Genomic DNA, 25,808 nt, shown 5'->3' on the forward strand with positions numbered 1-25,808 from the left:
CTTATTCTCCATGGACTTTACAGTGTCCCAGAACTTTTTTGAGTTAGTGTTGCAGGAAGCAAATTTCTGCTTGAAAAAGCTAGCCTTAGCTTTTCTAACTGCCTGTGTATAATGATTTCTAGCTTCCCTGAACAGCTGCATATCACGGGGGCTGTTCGATGCTAATGCAGAACGCCATAGGATGTTTTTGTGTTGGTTAAGGGCAGTCAGGTCTGGGGAGAACCAAGGGCTATATCTGTTCCTGGTTCTAAATTTCTTGAGTGGGGCATGTTTATTTAAGATGGTTAGGAAGGCATTTAAAAAAAATATCCAGGCATCCTCTACTGACGGGATGAGATCAATATCCTTCCAGGATACCCCGGCCAGGTCGATTAGAAAGGCCTGCTCGCAGAAGTGTTTCAGGGAGCGTTTTACAGTGATGAGTGGAGGTCGTTTGACCGCTGACCCATTACGGATGCAGGCAATGAGGCAGTGATCGCTGAGATCTTGGTTGAAGACAGCAGAGGTGTATTTAGAGGGGAAGTTGGTTAGGATGATATCTATGAGGGTGCCCGTGTTTAAGGTTTTGGGGAGGTACCTGGTAGGTTCATTGATTATTTGTGTGAGATTGAGGGCATCAAGTTTAGATTGTAGGATGGCTGGGGTGTTAAGCATGTTCCAGTTTAGGTCGCCTAGCAGCACAAACTCTGAAGATAGATGGGGGGCAATCAGTTCACATATGGTGTCCAGAGCACAGCTGGGGGCAGAGGGTGGTCTATAGCAGGCGGCAACGGTGAGAGACTTGTTTTTAGAGAGGTGGATTTTTAAAAGTAGAAGTTCAAATTGTTTGGGTACAGACCTGGATAGTAGGACAGAACTCTGCAGGCTATCTTTGCAGTAGATTGCAACACCGCCCCCTTTGGCAGTTCTATCTTGTCTGAAAATGTTGTAGTTTGGAATTAAAATGTCTGAGTTTTTGGTGGTCTTCCTAAGCCAGGATTCAGACACAGCTAGAACATCCGGGTTGGCAGAGTGTGCTAAAGCAGTGAATAGAACAAACTTAGGGAGGAGGCTTCTAATGTTAACATGCATGAAACCAAGGCTATTACGGTTACAGAAGTCGTCAAAAGAGAGTGCCTGGGGAATAGGAGTGGAGCTAGGCACTGCAGGGCCTGGATTCACCTCTACATCGCCAGAGGAACATAGGAGGAGTAGAATAAGGGTACGGCTAAAAGCTATGAGAATTGGTCGTCTAGAACGTCTGGAACATAGAGTAAAAGGAGGTTTCTGGGGGCGATAAAATAGCATCAAGGTATAATGTACAGACAAATGTATGGTAGGATGTGAATACAGTGGAGGTAAACCTAGGTATTGAGTGATGAAGAGAGAGATATTGTCTCTAGAAACATCGTTGAAACCAGGAGATGTCATTGCATGTGTGGGTGGTGGAACTAATAGGTTGGATAAGGTATAGTGAGCAGGACTAGAGGCTCTACAGTGAAATAAGCCAATAAACACTAACCAGAACAGAAATGGACAAGACATATTGACATTAAGGATAGGCATGCTTAGTCGAGTGATCAAAAGGGTCCGGTGAGTGGAGAGGTTGGTTGGTGATTTAGACAGCTAGCCAGGGCATCGGTAGCAAGCTAGCATAGGATGGAGGTCTGTTGTTAGCCACCCCTTACGTTCCGTCAGTAGATTAGTGGGGTTCCGTGTGGTAGAGGGGATTAATCCAAATCACACAACAACAACAAAAATAAAAACAATAGATATAGTTATAGAGGCCCAAGAAGTAAACATAATAATAATAATAAAAAATAATAAAAAATTGTCCGATTGTCTATTCAGATAGCAGCCGGTAAGACAGCTAACGGTTAGCAGGCCGCAGATGGGCGTTCAGGTAACGTCGCGACGGAGGAGCCAGCCGAATAACTCCTTCGGGTAGATAACGTCGGCAGTCCAGTTGTGAAGGCCCGGTGGGGCTCCGCGAAGGCATATATACTGCATTGCCATCACAAGACATTTGGGATGTCTGGTTGGCTTAATATAAGGAATTTGAAATGATTTATACTTTTACTTTTGATACTTAAGTATATTTTAGCAATTACATTTACATTTGATACTTAAGTATATTTAAAATACTTTTTTACTTTTACTCAAGTGGGATTTTACTGGGTGACTTTTACTTTACTTTCATTTTCTATTATGGTATCTTTGCTTTTACTCAAGTATGAAAATTAGGTACTTTTTCCACCACTGCCAATATTATAACATTATTACAACATAGCCTGCTGGGTTAGAAAGAAAAAAGTGGCCCATTTGTTGTCCACACTAAATCAAATACAATCCAGGGGCCACAGAGCAAATTCTTGGTTGACTCTGTCATTGTTTCTCTGACTGTCCTCTCTCTCTCTCTCTCTTTCTCTCTCTGTGTCTCTCTGTGTCTCTGTGTCTCTCTCTCTCTCTCTCTCTCTCTCTCTCAGGACAGCCACTGAGAATGTATACACGCTGCTGCAGCCCCCTCTTTCTGCTGCCAGGGCAGGCTCTCCTGGTGAGGGGGGTGATGTGGAGGACCAGAGATTGGAGGAGCCAGTAGGCCTGAGCCTGCAGCCAGTGCAGAGCATACCACCACAGCCTGGCATGCCAGGTAGCAGACACCCCTTCTACTCACTCAGCCAGGTACAGTATATGCTGTATCACTTGTGGTACAAAACACTCCCCCTATTTTCTCTGCTCCTGCATGGCAAGAGGTACCGGTGCATCAGGTCTGACACCAACAGGCTCTTGAACAGCTTCTATGTCCTACACACCCATATACACTGTCAATCCAACACACACTCACAGGGCCCTACACACCCATATACACTGTCAATCCAACACACACTCACAGGGCCCTACACACCCATATACACTGTCAATCCAACACACACTCACAGGGCCCTACACACCCATATACACTGTCAATCCAACACATACTCACTCCATTGTTTGCTCTCTCACATAATATGCACATACATTTATACTGACTCTACACACTCACATATAAGCTGCTGCTACTCTGTTCACCTTACCCCCCCCCCCCCCCCCCCATACATATCTACTTCAGTATCCCTGCACATGTATGCTTGCTTACTTACATACTTATTTTATTGTGTATTTCCTATTATTATTTTTCGTGGTTTTTTTTTCATTGTTAGTCTTATTGATTATTGCACTGTACTTGTTCATGTGACATTAAAACTTGAACTCGTACTGGTTGATGAATTCATGATTATAATATCTCTTCCCATCTTTCCTCTGTTTTTTTTTTTTTACAGCAATCAGAGCTAGAAACAGAGCACGAGCAACCTGCAGATATAGACGGACAGGTGGACAGACAGTGGACAGAGGGGAATCACACAGTCAGAGAGAGGACATTAATTAGACCGGCTGACAGACAGGCTGAACAGCACTGGCCAGAGGACAAACCGTCAGACAAAACATGGACAGAGGGAAGAACGGCAGATAGATATTGGACGGAGAGCAGGCATGCAGATAGACACATGGAAAGACAGTGGACAGTTGACAGACAGTTTGATCAAGATAGACAGTGGACAGTGAGCAGACAACAGACAGACAGAACGTGGGCAGAGGGTCGACCAAAAGACATACAGATAGACAGCAGGCAGTCAGGCAGACAGACTGACAGACAAGACCAGGGACGACATCTGGCTCAGAGACCTCTGCCCCCTTACCCATCAGACAGGACTCCATCACCTAAAAGTGAAACTGACTCTCAGAAAAACATGGACAGACAGAAGTACTCTGACACACAGACGGACAGACACCTGCGCTCAGACACTGCTGTAGGACAGGTGGAAGGGTGGTGGGATGGAGGAGGGGTTCCCCCTGGACGGGTTTCTACGAGTGCATCTAAACCAGACCCTCCTTCCCAGAGCAGCAAACCCAATCTGTCCAAACTGAGACAGAGACATCTACAGGAGAGCTCTGGTACTGCACCCTTCTCTTACACACGTGTTGATTTAATTAATGCATCTGTTTCATTATTTATATTATTGTAGAGTGTGATATTATTTCTCCATCTTTATCTTCTGGTGCAGAGGAGGAAGCAGGCAGAGAGAGGGATGGTGGAAGAATGGAAAGGAAAGAGAGAGAGAGAGACAGAGATGCAGAGGGACAGCCTCCTCCCATTCCTGAAAAGGTGTCTGTCTTTTCATATTCTTCTGGCTGTCTTGTTTATGTGAATACATTAGTATACTGGTGGATATGTGTGTGGTTATGTTTAGATATTCATTTATAATTTTATTGATTTTGTGCCCCATTTATTTTCAGCCAAAGACATCATCCTATGTGTCTTCTCCAAACGAGTATGCCAATGAAAGGCCGATCCCGACTCCTGCATCATCTGCATTCAGAAAGCCATTGCTGGGATTGGCTTACAGGGCTGTCAGCCAAGGTATTAACAAATTATGCCAATATAATTTTGTCATTATAGTCAAAGAGTATGACAGTGTACAATTGACTGTGGTCTATGGTGTGCAGGTGAGGAAGCAGTGAGGCCTCGAGCCCCCGTGAAACCCCAGAGGAACAGAAAGGCTATGTCTTGTGACACAGGTACACCTGTCTATCTATCGGTCAGTGTGTGTGTGTGTGTGTGTGTGTGAATTAATGTGTCTCATGATCACACCCTGTCTGACTGTTACCTTGTATTTCCTGTTTTCATTTACCCCAGGCACTGACAGGGATAGCCCTAATAATCTTGAGAAGCCCTCAAATCGCAAACCCCCTGTGAAAAAGCCTAGACTACCCCAGAACAGAAACAAATCCTTGGACTATCCTGGTATCTGTCTTTCTCTCTGTATGTGTGTGTGTGAGTAAATGTGAGAATGTGTTTCCTCTCATACATTATGCATAAAAACAGCTACATTTCTTGGGATACAGCTAAGTTTGTGTGTGTGTGTGTGTGTGTGCATGCGTTTTTGTTTCAGACTAAAACTAAGCAATGCTTTCAATCACCTTCGGTCGGAATAGAATTCAAACATGACTTCGTTGTTGTTAATTATCTTAACAAATCGTGTTTTATGAGATTAATCAGGCATGTCTCTCGTTCTATTCCAGACAGTGTCAACTTGGCGTCTGGTAACAGCAAGCTGTTGTGATGGCGATGGAATTCAGCTGCTTCAGACTGACCAGCCAGAGGGTTGTCGTGACAACTGGGCAGCATTTTGTCCAATGTGAAGAGGAGGGAGATAGGAAGGAAAATCTAGACTCTAGAGAGAGAGGGGACCCAGATAGAGGGGGAGGGGAAGATAAATGGCTGAGAGTGCTAAATGATAAGGACATCGCCAACCATCACTTACCTACTGCATTATTATTGGAACACACACGGCCTATTACTAGTCTGTCTCTGTCTGTACCTTGCCTTCACTGTCTGTTTTCCTGACATCTCAATGAAAACCTGCTGAACTGTTTTGCAGCTATTCAAAATGGTAGTTTCTACTTTTGAACATCAAATTCACTGTTGTCTGCACTGAAAGAATTGCCAAAACACTGTAATGCTATATTGCCTAAGGGCCAAACATTGGAACGTTGTTATCATCATCATTCAGAGTTGCACTTTATTTTGTATTATTCATATATATGTGGCTAAGCTGGACTAAAGAAAGGAATTTTACTTTATTCAAATGTTATGCATTTTGACTGCTGTGAACATTGATTGCCATGTTTGAAACTTAAAAATGAGTTGTTGCTTATTATTAAATGAAACTTGATTATTTCTATCTAGTTCTGCTGTCATGGACTGAAAGGTAATATATTGTATAGAACAATTCAATTGAAAGATTATGTATGAGTATACTGTATGAATGAATAAATATGCTTTACTGGAAGACACATTGAAAATGTTATATTTTTTATGGTTTAGTTCGTAATAGGATAATGAACAGGTAAATGATTTCTGCCTTCCAAGCTGCATTCATTATGCCTTAACCTCAGTAATACCACACTGGGTTATATTATCTCAACCAGCAGAGTGGCATCTACAGTAGGTCTCCTGTAATTCTCTCTGACAGCAGGTGGCGACCAACCCCAACGAATGAGGGGAGGACCACTCAGTGCCAGAAAGACTCATAGGCTGCGTTCACACAGGCAGCCCAATTCTGATATTTTTTTCACTAGTTGGTCTTTTGACCAATCGGAACAGCTCTGAAAAAGATCGGATGTGAAACGATCTGATGTGATTGGTCAAAAGGCCAATAAGTGGAAAAAATGTAAGAATTGAGCTGCCTGTGTAAACGCAGCCTATTGAATACCAAACACATGAGCTGCTGTGAAGTCTTGCTGGTTGCCATTAGCAACCGTGTCATGGCCTTATTTCTAAAGATGGTGGAACGAGTCAAATATTGGCTTTGGTGTGCTAAGTACGCTGTGATGCCAGGAGACATACTAACGAGCTATGCATATGGAAGTTTAATAAGCTGCTTCTATAAAATGTAACTAAAACTTGAAAAGATGCTTCTCATAAATCTCCCACCCTGCCTAACTTCTTATATTGAGGTTGGAATGAATGGGTGGGCCGGGAGCCGACTGAGAAAAGACACTGGATCTTATATTGATCTCTTTTATCATTGGCTTTCATGCACTTGGCAGTTAATCATCGTGATTAGAGACATGAACACTTACTTTAATATCCTGTCTTGGACATATTGACTTAATTTGACTGTCTGGGCTCACTGTTCAACCATCTCTCAATAGGAAGGGAAGTATTGTATTAGGCTACATTTACCTTCATTTTTATTACTAACAACTTATACCAAAAAAATGTTGTAGTTCCAAACGAAATACAGCCAGCGTAAGGCAGGTTATCAGGACAGGTTTGGTACCAACAATAACTTGATCATGTTGAGTCAGGATGACGAAGTATCTATTCGAGAGTATCTGTTGTGTGTTTGTACTTCCCTCTTCCAGTTGTTGGGAAGACACATCATCCATAACAGGAGAAGCCTGTATCAATCCTACCCAGAATGATTATTTTACCTTTACCAAGTAACATAATCACATATCATACAGAGTACTGGGAAAGGGAGAGAGCATGTGTAGGTAGAGCAAAGGGAGAAGCATGGAAATTAAAGGGATGAAAGCAGAGCAATGTGCACACTGTGCAGCATCTAAACATCTTTCATCCATTTTAGCCCATGTACTGTATAGCATGAGGAGGGATCTGTGTGAAAAAACAGGATAGACAAAGGGACAGACCCACAGACACATTAGGGTAATGGATACTGTACTGTATACTACACCAAGTTCATGAGAAACCAAGACAACACAGAATGTTGTAGAAGTTAGATAGACACCAATACAGAGATATGTATTCAGAAACACTGACATATGCAGGGGAATAATATACGGTACATACAGTACATTTTATCTGTACCTCTACTGTACACACACAACCATAGACAAAAAAAGAGACTAGGTAGGGCTAGAATGTTCTAAATGGTTCAGGCTCTCCCATAGTTCTAGGGGTATACCATCAAATCATATATTGTGGTGGGCAGGGCAGGTCCTTGTCGTTCTGCCGCCATAGGCGAAACCAAAAAATGCACCCCCTGCAAAACTAGAACAGTCCCAGTTAGCAAAATAACGTTGGAAAATACATATTTTCCAGAAGTTTAAATCAAGTTCATTTTCGGCTCTGAATTAAAGTTGAAAACACAAATTTTCTGGATTTTCAAAATACATATTTTACAGACGTTGAAAATATGTAGTTTCCCAGATGTTGAAATCAGGCACATTTTTGGTTCTGAATGAAAGTTGAAAGAAAGTCATTTAAAGATTTTTTAAAGTGTAACCTTTATAATTGGTTCAATTTCGTCTGGACCGGACAAAAAAACAATGTCTGTGCATGTGGAAATCAAGGCCAGTCTGAAACTGCACCAAAAAAAGACGTCCAAAAGGCTTCGGCTTTGGTCAGTGCTTACTGAGGTGTTGCCTGAAATTACATTTTATGAATGCTCATCTATGTGGTAAGTGTTCCATTTGTAAAACACCGAAAACGATGTCCAAAAGACGTCGGCTCGTGCTTGCTGGGGTGTAGCCTACCATGTAGACCAGCAATGGAAATGTATGAATGCCAATCCATGATGTAGGCTCACCGTTTGTAAAACAGGCCATTACACTGACTTTATTAGTCCTGATTCCAGTGACTAATCAATTTGGCTATTTACGCTCTGAATATCAGTTACCCAACTTTATTAGGAGTTATCGCGAGCCTATTTGCAATGTGTTTACACAGCGGGAAATGGGGGGGGGGGGGGGGGCAGAATTATGTGAGGAATTATGTGAGGTTTTATGTGTTGTTGTTGGAGGTGCGGTGCGTCTTGGTCAGTTTAGCTCAGAAAACGCCCGCTCACAATCCCGTCTAATGAGCAAATGAGCACCGTGGTGGTAGGTGTTGTTTTCTGAAATTCCAGGCACTCAGTATGACACAGTCTTTCTGAGTTGGTTTCATAAGTAACTTCTGTTTTTGTGCTCTACTTTGGAGTTTGTTTGACAGCCCATAGAAAGATGGAATTCAATTATCTGACTCTGAAGATGAACTCAGTGCTGTTGAGACACTTCATTTATTTTCTATCTGTGCCCATTCACTTGTATGGATATTAAAGGTTAAAATAAGCTAAATGATCTGGCAAAGACAGTAGACAATTTATGTGGTAAAAAAAAGTAGAAAAAAACTATTTTAAATTAATTATCACTCAATATAAGATATTTAGGTATGCTTAGATTTCACTTTTTGCAGTGTTGGCACTTGGCTTGTTATTAAAGAGCTTTGGGTTTGAACAAAAAGGCAACCTAGTTCAGGTTCAAGTTCCTAATTTCTGACAGTGTAATGTCTGTCACCGCTAAGTGGTAGTCAATAATAATAAGAAACATGTCAATGAAAAGGTTTAAATTGGTTCCCTGGCTAACAGTTTATGAAAGCTCGGGGATTATATGACGAGATGCAGTTTAATGTAATTATAACCATGTCTGCTAAAGGTCAGGAGTGAGCTGTTCACCCCGTTGTCATGGGAACTGTCACCCTAATGACAGGCATGACTGCCTTTAGGGCTACATCAGAACCCAAACAGCAGCCTCTTTTAGATCTGCCCACGGCTTACTGTAACTTCCACTGTGCAATGAGCACAATTGTTAGATGCTCCACCTGAAACTGAAAAAATGTATCACCTCCTCATGCCCAGTTGTGTACCATCACCCAGCTTCTAGCAAATTACACTTTGTACCAATGTGTTTTTTTCATAATAGGGCTCTATACACCCATAGTAAAGAGAAATGGCAGCCTGTGACTGTTGTGTGTGATTAATTGTGATCAATAATTTACAGTAGATATTACAGTGTGTGTCTGAGTGCCGCCCGTGCCCCCGCTGTGTCGGAGTCTGACAGGTCACACATGTGTTGACTCACTCCACACAGAGCTGATGCCTTCTCAGCTGAAAAGACTACCGGTAACCACAATCATTATCAGGCTTTAAATACTGCTTTTACAATTCTCTGCAATTACTATTGAGTTCCTGCCCCTCTGTGTATATAGAGTATTACCTTCAAGCCCACATGTAGTGCCAAGCATTTAAGATGACCTTTTCTATCTTTTAAAACTTTTTCTCAATCGATTTGTCAAAACTGTGCGTTGAGTGTTGTAGAGTATTATGTGATTGTCTTAAAGCTATTTTAAAGATTGAAATATAGCTATACAGAATTAATTAATTAATACAGAATTAATCTCCCTAGCATTGCATTACAAGACAATAATGTGTGTATTAAATTTGATTTTGAGTGTTGAAAGGCTCTACAGAGTAGCATGATTATAGACCAGTGGAAGAGTGATGGGAGGGAAATATGAATGATGAAGGGTGGAGAGATAGAGGAGGGAGGGAGGAGGAATAGTGAGGGGAGAGAATTAACAGATTTAGTGTCATCTCTCAGTCTGGGACAGGATCCAATTTATCGACTACCTTAATCCCTTCATCCTTTTCTTCCTCCTCATCTCTGTCTACTCCATGTTTCTCTGTCTGTCTGTCTGTCTGTCTGTCTGTCTGTCTGTCTGTCTGTCTGTCTGTCTGTCTGTCTGTCTGTCTGTCTGTCTGTCTGTCTGTCTGTCTGTCTGTCTGTCTGTCTGTCTGTCTGTCTGTCTGTCTGTCTGTCTGTCTGTCTGTCTGTCTGTCTGTCTGTCTGTCTGTCTGTCTGTCTACTCCATGTTTCTCTGTCTGTCTGTCTGTCTGTCTGTCTGTCTGTCTGTCTGTCTGTCCTGTCTGTCTGTCTGTCTGTCTGTCTGTCTGTCTGTCTGTCTGTCTGTCTGTCTGTCTGTCTGTCTGTCTGTCTGTCTGTCTGTCTGTCTGTCTGTCTGTCTCTGTCTCTGTCTCTGTCTCTGTCTCTGTCTGTCTGTCTGTCTGTCTGTCTGTCTGTCTGTCTGTCTGTCTGTCTGTCTGTCTGTCTGTCTGTCTGTCTGTCTGTCTGTCTGTCTGTCTGTCTGTCTGTCTGTCTGTCTGTCTGTCTGTCTGTCTGTCTAGTCATTCATTCATCTATTCAGGTGGAACTAATGATGATTTAGTGGTACAGCTGTTATATGCAAGTATTAAAATGAAGAGTCGTTGCCCTGGCAAAAAGTGGCCAAGGTGAGTTGCAGCACATAATAGCACAGTCTGTGAGGAATACCCGACATGGAACAAGTACGGATATTTGGGAAATAATTGTAGGGAAGTTTTAGAATGAGTGAAGTTAAGAACCTACACATCTAATAGAAACACGTATTAAAACGTACCGTGATCGTGATTAACATTGGAATGTGGTAAATAACTTAGTCCCATTGATCTGTGTGGGGTGTAGACACTTCGGGGGGGGGGGGGGGGGGGGGGGGGGACTATTGACAGCTTTTGTCTACATTACAGATGGTTTATTAAAGTGCGGGTATCTGTTAATCTGACACCAGTTACAGAAGCAGAATCAGCTCTCTAATCCCTTGACTAGCCTGATAATCCCACTCACAACAATACTCAACAAGTGGACACACATACACAGACACACACAAAGACAAACAATATACATACTATACAAACCAATGCCAGACAGCTCAGTCATAGTACTAGAACTTGTACTAGTTTCTTTTTCATTGGTAACTCTCAAGCCCATGAAGTGGGGTGAAATAGATTAATCAAATGTGGAGTCTACCAGTAATATTGCACTATAGTCGTTTTATAAATTCATGCCAAACAATTACTGTTTTTGAGAGATGATATCAAAACATGCACCATGTCTGTGAGGAAAGGGGTGGGAGGGGTGGGGGAGTGAAGGAGGGATACTTAAATGGGCTAGATACAGTAGGGTTTAACAGTTGAAGTGGTGGATTAGATCCCTTTTACAATAATAAGGAGATTGACAGACACAGACACACAGGGATGGAGGGAGGGAGGGGGGAGGAAGGAGGGTGGAGGGAGTGGTGGAGAGAGGGAGGGAGGGTGGGTGGGTGGGTGAAGGGAGGGAGGGAGATAAACGATAAACAACTGTTGCAACAGTGAATAATGGAGATCGATTTGGGGAAATAAATAAATATAAGAGGAGAACAAATTGCAAAAACTAAAGGGTGAAACCATTAATTATTTGTAGTAGAACATCATCTGACTCTTTACCTGACGGTTACTTGTGTTTCTTGTGTGTTTTTACAGTACAATGTTTTATTTAATATTGTTATAGGCACAGGATATATAGTAGGAGAGGGATGGACAAAATCAGTCATTTTCATGTCTAAAGCAGAAGAATAGGGGCACGGCAGGCTTTACTGGGTGCATGGGAGGTGAGATAGAGAGTGAAGGAGACAGATCCTGCGAGGGAGGGGGCCCCCTTATGAGGTGAGACGTGTAAGCCTGCTGCTTGTAACAGAGTTAGCCAGGATAAGGACATGTATCTGTGGGATCAGAGGGAGTTAGAGGGAACCTCCAGACCACAGCGTCACACCATCTGTCTCAGTCAGTGCCCTGCTCTGTTAGAAAACAGGCCATGTTGCACTTTTAATCCCTCATGTTCAATGTTCCCTCTAATATTTTGGAGCACTGAGCAAACTGAGTGGAAATTTGAAATTTGTGAGAATACCCTTACAGTTTCAGACAGAAGACAATAGGCTAGTGTGGCTATTTGAGCATAATGCAGGCCTACCAACAAAACCAATGGAGCAAATCCCATAACATTTTCACATTGAAATACACTACATGATCAAAAGTATGTTGACACCTGCGAACATCTCATTCCAAATTCATGGGCATTAATATGGAGTTGGTCCCCCCTTTGCTGCTATAACAGCCTCCACTCTTCTGGGAAGGCTTTCCACTAGATGTTGGAACATTGCTGTGGGGACTTGCTTCCATTCAGCCAAAAAAGCATTAGTGAGGGTGGGCACTGATGTTGGGCGATTAGGCCTGGTTTTCAGTCGGCGTTCCAATTCATCCCAAAGGTGTTCAGTGAGGTTGAGGTCAGGGTTCATTGCGCATAGTGATCTTAGGCTTGTGTGCAGCTGCTCGGCCATGGAAACCCATTTCATGAAGCTCCCGACGAACAGTTCTTGTGCTGACAGTTCTTGTGCTGATGTTTCTTCCAGAGGCAGTGTGGAACTCGGTAGTGAGTGTTGCAACAGGGAACAGACGACTTTTACGTGCTATGTGCTTCAGCACTCGGCGGTCTCATTTACACTTCACAGTAACAGCACTTACAGTTGACCGGCAACTCTGGCAGGGCAGAAAGTTCACAAACTGACTTGTTGGAAAGGTGGCATCCTATGACGGTGCCACGTTGAAAGTCACTGAGCTCTTCAGTAAGGCCATTCTACTGCCAGTGTTTGTCTATGGAGATTGCATGGCTACATTTTTGTCAGCAACATTTGTGGCTGAAATAGGCAAATCCACAAATTTGAAGGGGTGTCCACATACTTTTGTATATATAGTATAGCTTTTGATTTCTATGCTATATCCCACAGTATGTGGTGTTCAATGGAGGCACACATTGCATGAGACTTTTAAAACGTTTTTTACATTATGATGAGCTTGACATAAATTATTTTTAATTTTTTTGTACTTGGTCTGTAACATCATTGGCCTAGACTGTAAATTGCACTGTACTTTGTTTTATGATGCAAGAAACCTCTTTACTAAATAAAAGTTATTATTATTACCATATTGAGAATTAGACATGGTTGGCTACCCCTCTGCCTATTGGCTTCTTTGCATATTCAAGCCTGTCTCAAAATACAACACTACCTCTTAACATAAGCTTTTTACCTGACTGGCTTTTCAAATAAATGTGGTCTACACATTTTGTGCTCCTGTAGGAAGCAGTAACTCCCTATTGTTGACCTATACTTATATATAACAGGGCTAATAACTCGCTAACTAGCAAAGAATATCAACAACTGTGCACATGCTGATCTGGACTGATCTGAAATGCGCATTCACTCGGGGCTCATGGGCTACCCTAACCAATAGAATTCTACTCCATTGCTCTCTGGCTCTGCCTACAACAAAATCACAGACTCAATCTTGCAAAGTTAGATTTGTTTTGGTTTGTTGCATTGAAAAGAGCCTGATATAATGTTCATTCGATCACAGGAAAGCGTTGATTTGTATAGTGCAAAGTAATAGGGCGAACTCAGTAAAGTTCAATCTCTTGCGTCTCTGTGTGTCCTGACATTTCTTTTGTGTGGCAGTCTTGGAGGAGGTGCACGGCCGCACACCCACACAGCTTAGAGGGACATTGCTCAGGTCCCTCTCCTCCATTCCCCTCTTTCTCTACTATCCTTTTGACACTTTGACCCAGGACAGGAGCTGTTTTAAGGTATTAGGGTAGACAAACCGGGGTGACTGTGGGGTCAGCGCTGTGCTGAGGGGTTGGGCGTCACTGGCTCCGTGGCTAATCATTGCCCTAGGCCAAAGCCCTCTGCTCAACCCCATGACACAAGGAGCTGTGAAACTGTTATTACACATATTACACTAATCAAAAATGCATATGCCAAATAGAGTGATTATTACAGTAACACGTGTGGATAACAGCTAGGAAGACAGACTGATCCATTTTTTAATGCCACAGTAGTCTCTAAAAAAAATGCTGCTAGTATTATTTCAGAGAGGTGATGCAAGTATTACTGTTCAGGAGCAAGTGCTCAGAACAAGGGATATTACAAAGGAGAGAAAGATACATGTAGGTTGGATATGGACTGAAACTGAGTGAGCTTTGGGGATTGTGATTTGTGGTATCATACAGTATGTGAGGTGTCTGAGTTATGTTGATGATTATATGAAAATAGTGTTTGAGATGTGGCTCCTGAATGATGAGAGGTGAGTTGAGGAGGGATGTTGGAGCTGTTGTGTACGCTAGGGGTGGTAATGTATTTGGCATGAAGTATGAGGTAAGTTCCTCTATATCTCCCTCTCTCTCTCTTTGTCCCTCGGACCCAGTTGGTTTAAACGTTAAGCTTTCCCCCGGAAACATGACAGGAGATAGTGATATAGAGGTAGAGGAAAGGGGGGTAATTGTTTTTGCAGTTCTAGAAACAGTAAGATGGTCTCTGGTGGCTGTACCTCTGTCTGCTTGACTGTGTTGTTCTTACACCCCAAGGCCGAATATCTGATTGATAAATAGACAACATAATTAAATGTTTTGTGTTGGACAGAGTTAAATAACATGGCCTAGATTAAAATAAATGTCTGTGCGTCTTTTTTTGTATGTGTGGTTGTCTGTGTGTGCGTGCCTGTCTCGGTATGTTATTGGTTTTGTTTACCCTCCAGATCAGATTTGGGCAGACAATATTAACTCACTGATTCCTTAACGAGACGTTATTAAGACACAAAGACACTCCGGATTAACGAGTTTAGCTTTTGAGGATCATTAAAAAGTGCTTGTTATGCTTTTCTCAGCTTGATGAATTTCAAAGGGGTGAAAAAACAGAGATTATACTGTTTCTAAAGGCTAACTCCAAGAGACAACAGGGTGTGAGGGGGAATGGGGTCTGGGATTTTGGGGGACAGGCAAAGAACAGAGACATGAACCATGGCCAGATATTTTAATATCTCTTGCCAGTGCCTGTAGCAATTTTGAGTTTATTATTTAATATGGAAAGTCAAATAATGATTTGAAGTGAATTGGCGTTATTTCGCTTGATTCATTTGCCCCACAAAATAGCTTTCTAGTCCCTTCCCCAGATATCAGATACAAAATAAGAACGTTAAATTTTGAATGAGAATGACTCACTTAAATGACACTGTAGCGCTTCGAAACATTATCATGCATTTATCTTCTTGATTTCTGTCATGACATCATTGTTGCGCATTTGTTTTTTATAGGTCTTCATAGTGTTTCAGTAGCGGTAAGTGGGAAAGGGGAAAGCGGGATACCTACAGTGCCTTCAGAAGGTATTCATACCCCTTGACTTATTCCCCATTTTGTTGTGTTACAACTTGAATTTAAAATTGATTAAATATATTGTTTTATCTCACCCATCTACCCACAATACCCCATAATGACAAAGTGAAAACATGTTGTTAGACATTTTTGCCAATGTATTGAAATTAAATACAGAAATATCTATTTTACATACATATTCACACCCCTGAGTCAATACATGTTAGAATCCCATTTGAAAGTGATTACAGCTGTGAGTATTTCTGCATAAGTGTCTAAGAGTGTTGCATGCCTGGATTGTACAATATTTGCACATTATTAATTTTAAAAAAATTATGTCACGGCTGTTCAAAGGAGAGGACCAAAGTGTAGCGTTGTGAGCGTACATTTTCTTTATTTTAATCAAAATGATGCCAAACACTACAAAAACAAACCGTGACGCTCAAAAGCAAAGTGCTCTAAACAGAGACAATCTCCCACAAACACAGGTGGGAAAAAGGGTACCTAAGTATGGTTCCCAATCAGAGACAACGATAGACAGCTGTCCTTGATTGAGAACCATACCCGGCCAACCACAAAGAAATAGAAAACATAGAACACAAAACATAGAATTCCCACCCCAACACACGCCCTGACCAAACCAAAATAGAAACATAAAAAGGATCTCTAAGGTCAGGGAGTGACATCTTCAAGCTCTGTCAAGTTGGTTGTTGATTGCTAGACAGAGATTTTCAAGACGATTAACGTCAAAACTGTAAATAGGCTGCTCAGGAACATTCAATGTCATTTAGTTGTAAGGGTTTTCGTCCTCTTCTGAGGAAGAGTAGTCAAGATCGGACCAATGCGTAGCGTGGTATGTGTCCATGTTAATATTTAATAAATCAACTGTACACTGAACAACAAAACAACAGAGATTGAACGAAACAGTCCTGTAAGGTGCAAACACACAAAACAGAAAACAACTACCCACAAATCAAGTGGGAAAAACAGGCTACCTAAGTATGATTCTCAATCAGAGACAATGATTGACAGCTGCCTCTGATTGAGAACCATACCAGGCCAAACAAATAGAAAACCAAAACTAGAACAACACATAGAATGCCCACCCCAACTCACGCCCTGACCAACCTAAACAAGAAACATAACAAAGGAACTAAGGTCAGGACGTGACATTAGTAAGCAACTCCAGTGTATAGTTGGCCTTTTGTTTTAGGTTATTGTCCTGCTGAAAGGTGAATATGTCCCCCAGTGTAATGGTTCTCTTCATCTGAAGGAGAGGCGGACCAAAGCGCAGCGTGGTGGTTATTCATATTTTTTTATTGATAAAGAAACTACACATGAGATAACTAACAAAAACAACAAATGTGAGAAAACCTAAAACAGTCCCATCTGGTGCAAACACAAAGACAGGAACAATCACCCACAAACACACAGTGACACCCAGGCTACCTAAGTATGATTCTCAATCAGAGACAACTAATGACACCTGCCTCTGATTGAGAACCATACTAGGCCGAAACATAGAAAAACCCAAATCATAGAAAATCAAACATAGACTACCCACCCAACTCACGCCCTGACCATACTAACTAAATACAAAACACAGGAAATAAAGGTCAGAACGTGACACCCAGTGTCTGTAGGAAAGTAAACTGAACCAGGTTTTCCTCTTTGATTTTGCCCATGCTTAGCTCCATCCGTTTCTTTTAATCCTAAAAAACTCCCTAGTCCATGCCGATGACAAGCATTCCCATAACATAATGCAGCCACCACTATGCTTGAAAATATGAAGAGTGGTACTCAGTGATGTGTTGTTGGATTTGCCCCAAACACGCTTTGTATTCAGGACATAAAGTTAATTTCTTTGCCACATTTTTTTGCAGTTTTACTTTAGTGCCTTATTGCAAACAGGATGCATGTTTTGGAATATTTTTTATTCTGCACAGGCTTCCTTCTTTTCACTCTGTCATTTAGGAGTAATTACAATGTTGTTGATCCATCCTCAGTTTTCTCCTATCACAGTCACTAAACTCTGTAACTGTTTTAAAGTCAACATTGGCATCATGGTGAAATCCCTTAGCGGTTTCCTCCCTCTCAGGCAACTGAGTTAGTAATTAATAACTTCACCATACTCATAAGGTATTCAATGTCTGCTTTTTTTTTACCCATCAACCACTAGGTGCCCTTCTTTGCGAGGCATTGGAAAACCTCCCTGGTCATTGTGGTTGAATCTGTGTTTGAAATTCACTGATCGACTGAGGAACCTTACAGATAATTATATGTGTGTGATACAGAGATGAGATAGTCATTCAAAAATCATGTTAAACACTATTATTTCACACAGAGTGAGTCTTATTATGTGACTTATTATGTTTACTCCTTACCTTATTAAGGCTTGCCATAACAAAGGAGTTTTCAGCTTTTCATTTTTTTATGGGGTATTGAGTCCAGGCTAGTGACAAAAAAAATCTCATTTTAAATTCAGGCTTTAACACAAGAAAATGTAAATATTGTGTAAATATTTTCTGAAGGCACTGTAGTCAGTTGCCCAACTGGAAACATTCAACTGAAATTGGTCTTCTGCATTAAACCCAATGCCCCTGAATCAGTGTCCACTGTGTGGAGGTAGAGAGCCAACAAACCCATCAATCAAGTTTCAATACAACCTTTGTAAAAGCACTAAGAAGTCTCTCTTAGTCTTTCTATTACAAGATCACTGTTGATAAGCTGTCAACATGGCTATCTTCATAAACATGTGTGTAGCAGTCGCAGTTCACTGTAGCAGCAAATGGGATGCAAGTATATGTCATGAAGCATTGATAAGGTGACATCATGACATGCCCGGATGAGCACGCTGCTTGTGGTGTTACCACCACACGCTTAACATGGTTTATAATATGATCTGACATGTGACTACTGATGGGTTTGCATGTGTGTGTGGAGAGTTTGTTTGGGGGATGGGTGTAAGTGCATGGGTGTATGTTGATGCAAAAAATATTACATTTTAAACAGAGTTAATAGTATTTTTGGCAATGACAAAAATGTGGGGGCTAGTGGAGTCGGGGGGACAGAATGAGCGAGAGAGAGAAGGGGAGAGAGAGAGAGAGATTTGAACCATGATTGCAGAGAGCCATGGCTCTAGAGAGGGATATTGGGGTGAGAGAGAAGAGGGGAGTGTGATGAAGAGGGAGACAGGGATTTGCAACAGAGAGGAGAGAAAGAGAGGGGGCAGTGACACTCAGTGACAGAGTGTCATATGCACTCACATGTGCACACACCCTCTCTTTTTTGTCTCTCTCTGTGAACGTGTGTCGGTAAATCCGTCAGTATTGTCACTTTTGTGGGGGGAAATGATGAGAGGACATCCAAATCAATCATCCTATCTATGACCTACGGTAAGAACTTTTTTTTTTTCAACTACACCTCCTCTTCTCCGTCCCTCTCATTCCTCTCTCTTTCAGGCCTTTGTCTCTCCTAGTGTCATTCTACTTTTTTCTCTCTCTTTCCCCATGTCTCTCTGTCTTTCTGTTGGTTCTCTCTCCCCCTACTCTGGGCTGAAGCCAGGTTGAGGCCTCTGTGGCGCCCCACAGTTTTTCCTCTCTGTCATGGTCCATAGTGGACATCAGGGGCTACAATTAATGTGTGGAACCAGTAGAACCATCTGTCTGACATGGGTTGTCATTATTATAAATGTTTCAGTAAATATGATGATTATCATCAGTATAGTCGATACTGATACTGATTAAGTATTTGTTGTAGAAATAGTTTGGGATGTTGTAGTACCAATGTTGAGGATGTTGTTCCAATTTCAAATGTTTTATTTTCAAGAAAAACTATAGTACTATGTTTCCAAATGTGCTCTTGTACATGATCAGACCGATTTTCAGTTTGTTTATGTAATTGTTGTGTGGTAATTAGCCCAAAGTTTAAGTTTCAAAGTGTTCAAACATAAAACAAGAATACTAGAAAGATAGAGCATTTTCTTTGAGTTTAATATCTTTTGACATGTTCAGTAAATGTTGGATAATGTTTTTGAAGTCTATGTTTTTCTGTCATTAATATATATTGATATAGTATTCAGTTAGATTATCTTCTCTGCACAAGTAATGACCCTTGAGAAATAAAACAGCAGAGAAAAGTTACAGGTCTTCATTAGGTCACAACCTTAGCTTTGAAACAGTTTTTCAAATTTAGGCTTGGAAATCTCTTCTGTTATGGAGATTATGAAAAGTGAATGCTTTTTGAATGACTGAAATGTGCTTTGACCTGTTATGTTATCAAATGAATGAATGTCATCCCATGGAGAAAATACTGAAGCTATGAGATGGGTAGAAGTTCTATCATACTGCATTGTTTACTGATTTGTCCCTGAAATTCAGATAGCTTTGAAATTTCACACAGCAAAAAAAGTTTAGTTGGACTTGATGATGACCAAATTCACCCCATAGTCAATTATTTCAACATCACACCATTCCAGTCATATGATGTCACAGATTGTGTCAAAAAAGTTGACGAAAGTATTTAGGTGTATAATATGGGTATACATATCTCTCTTGTTTGATTATGCCACATCAGACATCAGTCTTTGCTGCATAACAGCATGCTTACTACCGGTATATAACAGGAGTCTGAATTATATAGTACGACAAGAATGCAAGCTGACAAATGTCTATACAAATATATTTGCTATTAGTGAGTTGAGGTCGATGTAGGAATATCCAAATCATGTTTATTTGTGTGTGTGTACATGTGTGTAAATGTGTGTGTGTGTGTGTGTGTCTATGGGGGGGCAATGGGGATCGAATGAGGATTAGTCACTTAATACTTCAACATACTAACAGACAGTTGGACACATACTCACACTGGAGAATAACACTACCTCACAAGTGTAAATTCACTTGATTGGGTGCACAGGGTGAGAGTCCTGATTTCTCTACTTTCTAGAAAGTTGCACTAATTGTTTTGGATCTAGTTCATTACTTGTACATACTCAGACAAATTGTAAGCCATAGAGAGAGAGGTCTGGTAAAGAGTTTCTTCCGTCTATGGCCAGATTGTTGTTCTTGTGTTGTTTCCCACATCCTGTCCTCTTCTCTGTCCTCATTAGAGATGTTATCTTGACCTCAGTTCCTGTCTACCTAACACATAGAGATGTTGTTTTCATGACTTTACACCAGCTTTGAGAACGATCACCTATGCCATTTTCTCTCTCTCTGACAGGACCAAGAAGAAACACACACGGACACAGGAAGACTGTTTTGTCCACAGAGGACAGTCGCCAGTCAGTCCATTATTGGACACCAGGGCTGTCTGAGTGTTGGGAGGCATCAAGCCTGTTGTTGTGTATGGACTGCTGCTGCACTAAAACAGAGAGTTGGATTAACACACAACCCTGACACACGGACAAACTCAGTCTGCTCCCAAAGCCGTGGCCATGTCATCTCCCTCTCTCCCCATGCCCTCCCTCCCCCCCAGTCCACTGGCGATGGAGTACCTCAATGACTTTGACCTCCTTAAGTTTGAGGTGAAGCCTGACACTCCTCCTCTCCCTCCCCCCTGCACATTCCCCAAGTCTAGCCTACCCCACGACCCCTGCAGTTCCCCTGGTCCCTACACCAGCCTCAGCTCTAGCCCATACAACTCCCTGCCCCCCTCTCCAACACTGAGCGATGCCCACCCACCTCCCTCAGCCTCTTCCTCCCTCTCCCCTTCCTCCTCCTCCTCCATCTCCTTCCCTCTGTCCATCTCAAACAGCTACACTTCTGGCATCAGTTCTGGATCTCAGGGGAACGTGGAGGGTAGCCCCTCCCATGGGGGTGCCCAGGGTCCTAACCCTGCCTCTTTGGAGGACCTGATCTGGCTCGCAGCGCTGCAGCAGCAGTTTGGAGGGGAAGCGGGGGGACCTGCGTCCCTGCTGGGAGGCGGGCCAGAGCGGGGAGACAGAGAAAGAGGGTCGGTCGGCAGCTTCCTGGGCTGTGAGGACGCTGTGGAGGCTCTACTGAACTCAGCTGCAGCAGCTGTTAACTCACAGGTATGTAACACTGCCAATATTGTCTGTGGATGTCTGTAAAATGATATGTTGTTATTCACTTTTGATAGTGGGTTCGTAATGACATAGATAGACTATAATCAATGTTTGTATTTCTCTTTTTCTCTCTCCCTCTTTCCAATCCTCCACTGTGTATTCTCGCTCTCAGTTCCCAGTGCTTTCCCAGAGTTCCAGCAGTAACCTGGGGGATTCGGGTAGTGACAGTGGAGGTGACATTTCCTGCGCCAATGGGACGGATATGTGTCATCGTCCACTCCTCTACCTCTCCTCTGGCCCTCAATTGCTCCCCAACACCAACCCCTCTTCAGCATCCTACCCACAACCCCAGAGCCCCTCTGACCGACTTCATCACCATCATCCACATCATAATCATCATCACCACCCGCACCACCCCATGCATGGCCATCATCATCATCATCATCACCTCCAAGTAATTAATATGGTCAGGGGGCATGACAGTATGAAACAAAATATAGTAGAATAACCAAGATAAGAGAAACGAGAAGGCTAGCAACAGACTAGCAACAACAGCGCCAGTACTGGATGGAGCAGGAGCATATTGGAGAGGGGAGGAAGATGTGATAGAGGGATCATGCTGTAAAGGATTGGGATTAGAACATTAGAACATGATTAAGTGTGCTTGCCGTGTACCTACTATAAGTATAGAAAACATGCCTCTACTCTGAGATGACAATGAGTTTATCTGTAGACATTCCTTGTTTAAAAATGCATTGTTTGTCCTGCAGGCAAGTACAGAATATTGGAGTAAATGTAATAAAGGGAGCAATAATTCTCCTTTTAATAGATACAAGCAATTGTACTACATCAACATTGATATATGAACTGTGTTAAAACTAATACTTACTAGGCCACATCAATAACTCCAGGGCTTTGAATTGATTTGATTTTGATTTTCCTCTAGCTGTTCTATGGTTGAAGGAGCTATGTGTGGGGCTGGTAATGCTATTGTGTATGGAATGTTCAGTACTGTTCTATAGCTGCATTCTCCAACCAGGTGTCTGAGAGAATCTCTGTGCAGTATGTGGAGCACAGTGTGAGCTTATGATAATATCTGCTATTATTGCTGTGTATAACCCTGATTACTGTCACTTTCAATCAGTCAGATTATCTGACAGATTATGGACATGTGATACCAAAATGTGCCCCCTGACACACACAGCTAGGCAGACTCTCACATCACGCACAGAACCACACATGCACAACTCAGACACACACACACACACACACACACACATTGAAAGTCAGTCAAAATGTTTTAAGTCCTATCTATTCTGTATAACCGTAATTCATGTCAACGTTCGGAAGTAACCATCTCTTCCTGTGTCTGTGTGCAGTGTGGTGGGGTGGATGAGCGTTTCTCAGACGAACAGCTGGTGAGCCTATCGGTGCGGGAGCTGAACAGACACCTGCGTGGCGTCAGTAAGGATGAGGTGGTGCGTCTCAAGCAGAAACGTCGTACGCTAAAGAATCGAGGCTATGCCCAGTCCTGTCGCTACAAACGCTTGCAGCACCGCCACGCACTGGAGTCCGAGAAACACGTCCTCACACAACAGGTAGGATACACACACACACACACACACACACACACACACACACACACACACACACACACACACACACACACACATACACACACACACAACAAAAACACACCACTGCCAACAACTACAAAATAAAAGCTCTAATAACTCTCTCCTGTCCGTCTCTCTCCTCAGTTGGAACAGCTGCAGTGTGAGCTATCTCGGGTGCTGAGGGAGAGGGACGCCTACAAGGCTCGCTACGAAAAGCTTGTCAGCACAAACGAGGCTCCACCTACCCACGCCAACAACCCCCCCTCACCACCTGACTACTTCCTCTGAGGACATACCCAGAGGAGAGGACATAAAAATTGAGGGATGAGAGTGGGGTAAAAGAGCAGGTCAGCCTAAATAAGGCCAGCACTGGGAAATCAGTCTTTGGGAGGAAGGGAGGGAGGGTTGGGGGTGTGTGTGCGTGTGTGGAGGTTGTCAGGTAGGTAGTGGGGTTAGAACTAGGCCATATATGACTGTGAAATCAACCTGCTGAGCTGGCACTTGACTGTTAACTTAGGGTTAGAATTGAGCCCTAGATTGCTTCATAAACCGGACTAATGGTGAAGATTTCAGTTTTGATATCACAGTGACGTTCATATTAGCACAAAGACTCAATGAAACATCTTCAGGATGCATCCTGCACTGGTCAAATCAGGGCATGGAAGGTCACAGGTCATCCTCAAACTGAACAAACTCCATCGTAGCATTCATCAACCTTAACACTATCAACCTATCTATGCACATTTATTTCAAGCAGTACAAATTAAAAGATGAACTGATATCCAAACAATGGTTGGGTTGAATCCAGCCCCTGGTGTAGGTTGACTGGGCTCATTGGAAACTCAAAGGTCTGAGTAGTGCTGTGGTATTGGATGTGTAGTGGTGTATGATCTTCAAGTGTCCATGGCATGCAGTTGTACTCGCCAGCAAATATTTCACAGTTGCCTACCAAGGTGTTTTTGCTCACCAAGACTTGTTACCCACTATCACATTTTTAAGATGAATAATCATAGAAAAATAATGTACAAGGATCCATTTTCTGATAGAATTCCTGTGGTTGTGCTAAATGAAAAATTGACATAAACACTCATGTATAAAGTAGATACATAAAAAAAGAAAAATTAAAACATATCCATACTTTGCTTGTTGAAAATAACATACATTTTTGTCATAATGACTATGAAGAATAATTGCAGTGTGCTATCTGTGATTCGTGAACGGACCTCCAAGAGACTTCTTCTGTCAACCTGTACTGTAGGATTTCCACAATCAATCAGTTGGCTCTAACATGTGAAACAAGAAACTGTGGTTGCTGCAGTTGTTGTCGTCAAATAGGTCTGTACAAAGAACATCACCCCCAAAAAGGCAACAGAGGGCTAAATGGACTGTGTTACTATGTTTTGTCTTCAAGCTTTTATAATACAATCTAGGTTGTGCTGAAAACACTTTTGTAAGAGAGCGACAACCTTAATGCAACAAGCACCACAGAGCTGGACACTGTGGATTCTTAAAAAGTGGGGTGAAATGCAAGAAAATGTGGACATTCAAAGACACCTCTCTTAACCAGCTCATGAAATGTTACCAGGGTAGCTACATTAGAGCTAATTGTTTTGGCTAGGTGTAGGTTAATTCATTGATTTATCTGTTTTATTTATTCACTTATTCATTCACAGTATTTATTAATTGTTTATTTATGTACCGATTTATTATTTTTTTATTTTACTGGTTTACAATTTAATCTACAAGCTTAGTGTGTACTTTTATTTTCAAGCAGGATAAATCCATATTTAAATTTTTATTATTTTCAATAGTATGACTACAATCATTATTGCAATCATGGTTGATGCTCCTACTGTAGTGTGGTTTCCTATGAAATAAAGACAATATTTTTATCATCCATGGCAGTTTTGTTAATTTTTCAATCTTTTTCTGAATTTCTCTCTTTGTCTCAGTTTCACATGTACTTTAAACACCTAGTAATCTCTCTCTATCCCTTCTCTGTCCCTCCCACTTTTCCAATCTCCTGTAGACCTGTTCTATTTAACTCATCCCCTCTTCCATTTTTCTCTCCCTCCATCTCTCTGTCATTCTGTGTCCCTCTATAGAGAGGCAGTGACCTCGGCAGAGCTCTGTTTGGGATGACCTCACCCTCGGCCCTGCCTCCCTCTCTGTGGCTCTCGCTCTCTCTGGCCTGTATAATAGGGACAGGATTAGGGCTATAATAGCGCCCTGACTGCTCACTGCCGGAGTCCATTGTAGCATTGTGCAGAGGACGTACACAGAGTAACATGAACACTCACCCTACTCACGCTGCTACACACAGCCACTCACACTTACATTCACTTACAACACGACATATGTTGAAATACACAAACTTTACAGAGATGCTTAAATAAATTCACATTCATACAATCTCAGCTTGCAAATATCAGAGATTAAAAATTGCTCCCTTTTTTCCTCCTAGTGTAAAATAATATTTACAGAGAGTGTGATAGAGAGAGACAAGAAACACCAACAACAGGAAACCCAGTGCTAAGATTTAGATAGCCTAAGAAGGCCTAATAGGAGAGAGGCAGACAGAGAGTGAGAGAGAGAGCAAGCGAGAGAGTATGTTAGAGGTTACTGCCCAAGGGATAAAGTGACCGCAGAAACGCACATGTGTATGAACACATGTACAGTACTTTGAATGCCCAAAGACACAAACATGTATATACACGTGCACACACACACAAACACACACTCAAAAGGGC

General features: G+C 42.0%; 2 protein-coding genes across 5 annotated transcripts in view; both read left to right on the forward strand.

Moving 5' to 3' along the window:
* LOC109902727 (capping protein, Arp2/3 and myosin-I linker protein 3) overlaps positions 1-5,870 on the forward strand; it is a 39,156-nt gene extending 33,286 nt beyond the window's left edge. For 2 of the 3 annotated variants that reach the window (XM_031785798.1, XM_020499327.2), the window contains exons 34-40: positions 2,466-2,661; positions 3,300-3,972; positions 4,083-4,183; positions 4,315-4,438; positions 4,525-4,596; positions 4,715-4,822; positions 5,101-5,870. In XM_031785798.1, the coding sequence (XP_031641658.1) occupies positions 2,466-2,661; positions 3,300-3,972; positions 4,083-4,183; positions 4,315-4,438; positions 4,525-4,596; positions 4,715-4,822; positions 5,101-5,141 (1,315 nt within the window). In that variant the 3' untranslated portion in view covers positions 5,142-5,870. The remainder of the gene's footprint in view (positions 1-2,465; positions 2,662-3,299; positions 3,973-4,082; positions 4,184-4,314; positions 4,439-4,524; positions 4,597-4,714; positions 4,823-5,100) is intronic. The other variant, XM_031785800.1, reaches the window with a different exon arrangement.
* Positions 5,871-7,878: 2,008 nt separating this feature from the next.
* On the forward strand, positions 7,879-24,957 carry LOC109901596 (transcription factor MafA-like). Of its 2 annotated transcripts, none has more exons than XM_031785801.1 (5): positions 7,879-8,006; positions 20,638-21,448; positions 21,615-21,896; positions 22,822-23,040; positions 23,203-24,955. In XM_031785801.1, exons 2-5 carry the CDS (start codon positions 20,852-20,854, stop codon positions 23,344-23,346), a joined length of 1,242 nt encoding a protein of 413 aa, XP_031641661.1. In that variant the 5' UTR covers positions 7,879-8,006; positions 20,638-20,851; the 3' UTR covers positions 23,347-24,955. The 2 variants fall into 2 exon arrangements, with proteins under 2 accessions (XP_031641661.1, XP_031641662.1); XM_031785802.1 differs by lacking the exon at positions 7,879-8,006 and adding an exon at positions 18,336-18,812 and having other exon boundaries at positions 23,203-24,957.
* The last annotated feature ends 851 nt before the right edge of the window (positions 24,958-25,808 follow it).

The sequence above is a fragment of the Oncorhynchus kisutch genome, linkage group LG13, assembly GCF_002021735.2.
Source record: "Oncorhynchus kisutch isolate 150728-3 linkage group LG13, Okis_V2, whole genome shotgun sequence".
Taxonomy (NCBI): domain Eukaryota; kingdom Metazoa; phylum Chordata; class Actinopteri; order Salmoniformes; family Salmonidae; genus Oncorhynchus; species Oncorhynchus kisutch.

Bases quoted from the DNA above. Each gene is read 5' to 3' on its own strand.
- LOC109901596 (XM_031785801.1), top strand. From the start codon at position 20,852: ATGTCATCTCCCTCTCTCCCCATGCCCTCCCTCCCCCCCAGTCCACTG. The intron at 21,449-21,614 runs GTATGTAACACT...TCTCGCTCTCAG, and splicing joins CAGCAGCTGTTAACTCACAG to TTCCCAGTGCTTTCCCAGAG. The intron at 23,041-23,202 runs GTAGGATACACA...CTCTCTCCTCAG, and splicing joins AACACGTCCTCACACAACAG to TTGGAACAGCTGCAGTGTGA.